We start from the raw sequence: 2,428 nt of genomic DNA, 5'->3' as shown, positions 1-2,428 counted from the left end.
GTGTCCTGGTTCCAAGCAACGACTGCATTTTCTTTTAGATTTGAAATTGTCTTTGTCTTCTCCCTGGGAAGGTATACGAGCAGTACTCTTCGATCTACCGGATTGTCATTTTGTAACCAATGGCGGTCGGACGGTTTGTAGGTGTCATGGATCTATCCATTCAGAAATATGATCTAGCGGGTTAATGTCTTCCATGTATGCAGACTTGTACGTTTCAGTGTGGAAATACTTCTGAACGTGTGTAGTAACGTCACGTAAGACAAAATACCTTGCTACCGCCATTACATGTCCACAAGGTAGACCGGAAAACTGCCATTGTTTACATGTGCAAGTTTTATCTTGTAGATTGACTTTACCGCCTTTTTCATATCCATCACTTCAAACTTAACCTGTGATATTGGTTTGACACTCCAAGTAAGAGACTTACGATTTCTTTTACCCAGCTTACGCTCTGCATATGGTGTGACAGGTGTTGTTAAACCATCAGCAGTGTTTCGATGTTCCCAAAACCATTGTTGAACTGAAGCTCTAAAGAATTCAAGAAGCATTGTAACAGGGAGCTTCCTCGCATGAACTGACAGCGCGTTCATGGACTCTGCACTATTAGTAGTCAGGTAAGCATACCGAACACGATCTGTATGATGTCTAGACCATCTGTTGAGGCCAACAGTAGTGAGTGTACGTGTACTGTCTGGAATACGTCGTGATAGTATACCATAGTGGTGATTAAAATCAGATTTTCTATACGCTTTGCACAGTTTCCAGTAGTGTCACTCGTAACTTTTAACCCTTTTAGACACACTTTTGAGGTTTTCCAACAAATGTCTAGCACATAGTGCATGAAAAACTTCTGGAAAGACAATTGATATGCCAGCGGCTATTGCAGGTGCCCTGTCAGATATAATAGTCAGATTATCAATACAACACCCTGAAGACTGTAGAGAGTCTCTTAGATTACCAAAAAACCATGTCCAATGATCGGTGGTCTCTCCTGCTCTAATACCGTAGGCTAATGGAAGGATTCCATTGTTAGCATCCATAGCGATAGCAATCAAGTTAGTCCCCAAGTAACAACTTTTTAAATGAGCCCCATCGACTATGATTACTGGTCGTGCATAGTTAACAAACGAACGTGTCTACATATAAAAGTATTGGAAAATTGTTAATGAATACGAGTTAAATTAATAAGTAAATGAAGAGGGTATTAAACATACCGCTGCACCAATGGACATGTAACTCATAACAAATCTGCCTTCGTTGTCCGTTCGAATGTTGGTTACACTACCTGGGTTAGACAATCTAAGATTATATAGATAATTAGGTAGTACTTAAAAGGAATCTTCAAGACTACCCCTCAACATCTCAATTGCGTAACATTTGGCTTTCCATGATTGGTGGTATGATAGACTTATTTTAAATCGCGCAGACATATCAGTCCTGATATCATTGGGTCGATAGACACGACCTTCTTGTTTCATCACCTCTTTCAGTATATTCCCTAGGACCTTCTTGGTGGCATGCCTATTGTTTGGAAGAATTTGCGTATTTGAGCAGGTGTGTAGATCATTCAACTTCCGTACTTAAAAGTTGTTGCTATCTTGTATACACCTAGCAGTAATTTGCCAAGAACAATTTGGTGATATGCATGTAGCTTTATACCTTAATTTTTCTGAGTAATTTGGTTTTATCTGGAACCCTTCAGTAACACACTTTGTACGTAATTGCATAAGAAAATCTTCCTTGTTTTCGAAAGTCTGATTCAATTTAACTAGATTTGAGGTTTCATAGATTGTCATTGATCTAGGTTTCATTTTGGGTTGGGTGTTAGACAGTAACGGTGGCATGTTCCAAAATATATCATCTGGTTGGAAATTATACTTATTTGGCTGGTCATAAGTTGATTTTTGATCGACGTATTCATCTTCGTATTCATCATCACTATCAGGAACATCATCCTCATCAACTATGTAGTTAGAAAAAGGGTGTTTTGTTGGTTTGACTGGATTCACATTTTCCATATCATCATGCTCGGAATCGCTTTGATCAGATATAGGTAGGTCAACGATGTAAGGATCTTCCTTTTCTTCAACTTGTGGTTGTTTTGGGTTCAACATATTGGTGTATTGTATTTTTTAGTTGATTTCATCTGTTGTTTGAGTGTGTAAGTTGAACTGATTTACAGATTGATTTTGTAGGTTGGAATGATTTGTGTATGGATGTGTATGGTTGTACTGAGCATTGTACGGGTGGTGTAGGCTGAACTGATTGTCATTTTGGTGTTCTATGTCGTACTGATTGATGGATGACTGTTGTTGGTTGAACTGATTATTATATGGATGTTGTAGGTTAAACTGATTATTGTATGGATGTAGTAGGTTGAACTGATTATTGGATGGATGATGTAGGTTGAATTGATTATTGGATGGAT

General features: G+C 38.3%; 1 protein-coding gene across 1 annotated transcript; it reads right to left on the bottom strand.

Annotated features, from left to right (window-relative positions):
• Positions 1-281: 281 nt before the first annotated feature.
• On the bottom strand, positions 282-2,114 carry LOC139863621 (uncharacterized). Its single transcript, XM_071852234.1, has 4 exons — positions 1,660-2,114; positions 1,215-1,299; positions 803-1,136; positions 282-691 (listed from the first exon to the last, which is right to left on the bottom strand). The coding sequence occupies exons 1-4, from the start codon at positions 2,112-2,114 to the stop codon at positions 282-284; spliced, it is 1,284 nt and encodes a 427-aa protein (XP_071708335.1).
• Between the last annotated feature and the right edge of the window lie 314 nt (positions 2,115-2,428).

Source organism: Rutidosis leptorrhynchoides, chromosome 8, assembly GCF_046630445.1.
Source record: "Rutidosis leptorrhynchoides isolate AG116_Rl617_1_P2 chromosome 8, CSIRO_AGI_Rlap_v1, whole genome shotgun sequence".
NCBI lineage: Eukaryota > Viridiplantae > Streptophyta > Magnoliopsida > Asterales > Asteraceae > Rutidosis > Rutidosis leptorrhynchoides.
This window is presented reverse-complemented; position numbering and strand designations above follow the sequence as displayed.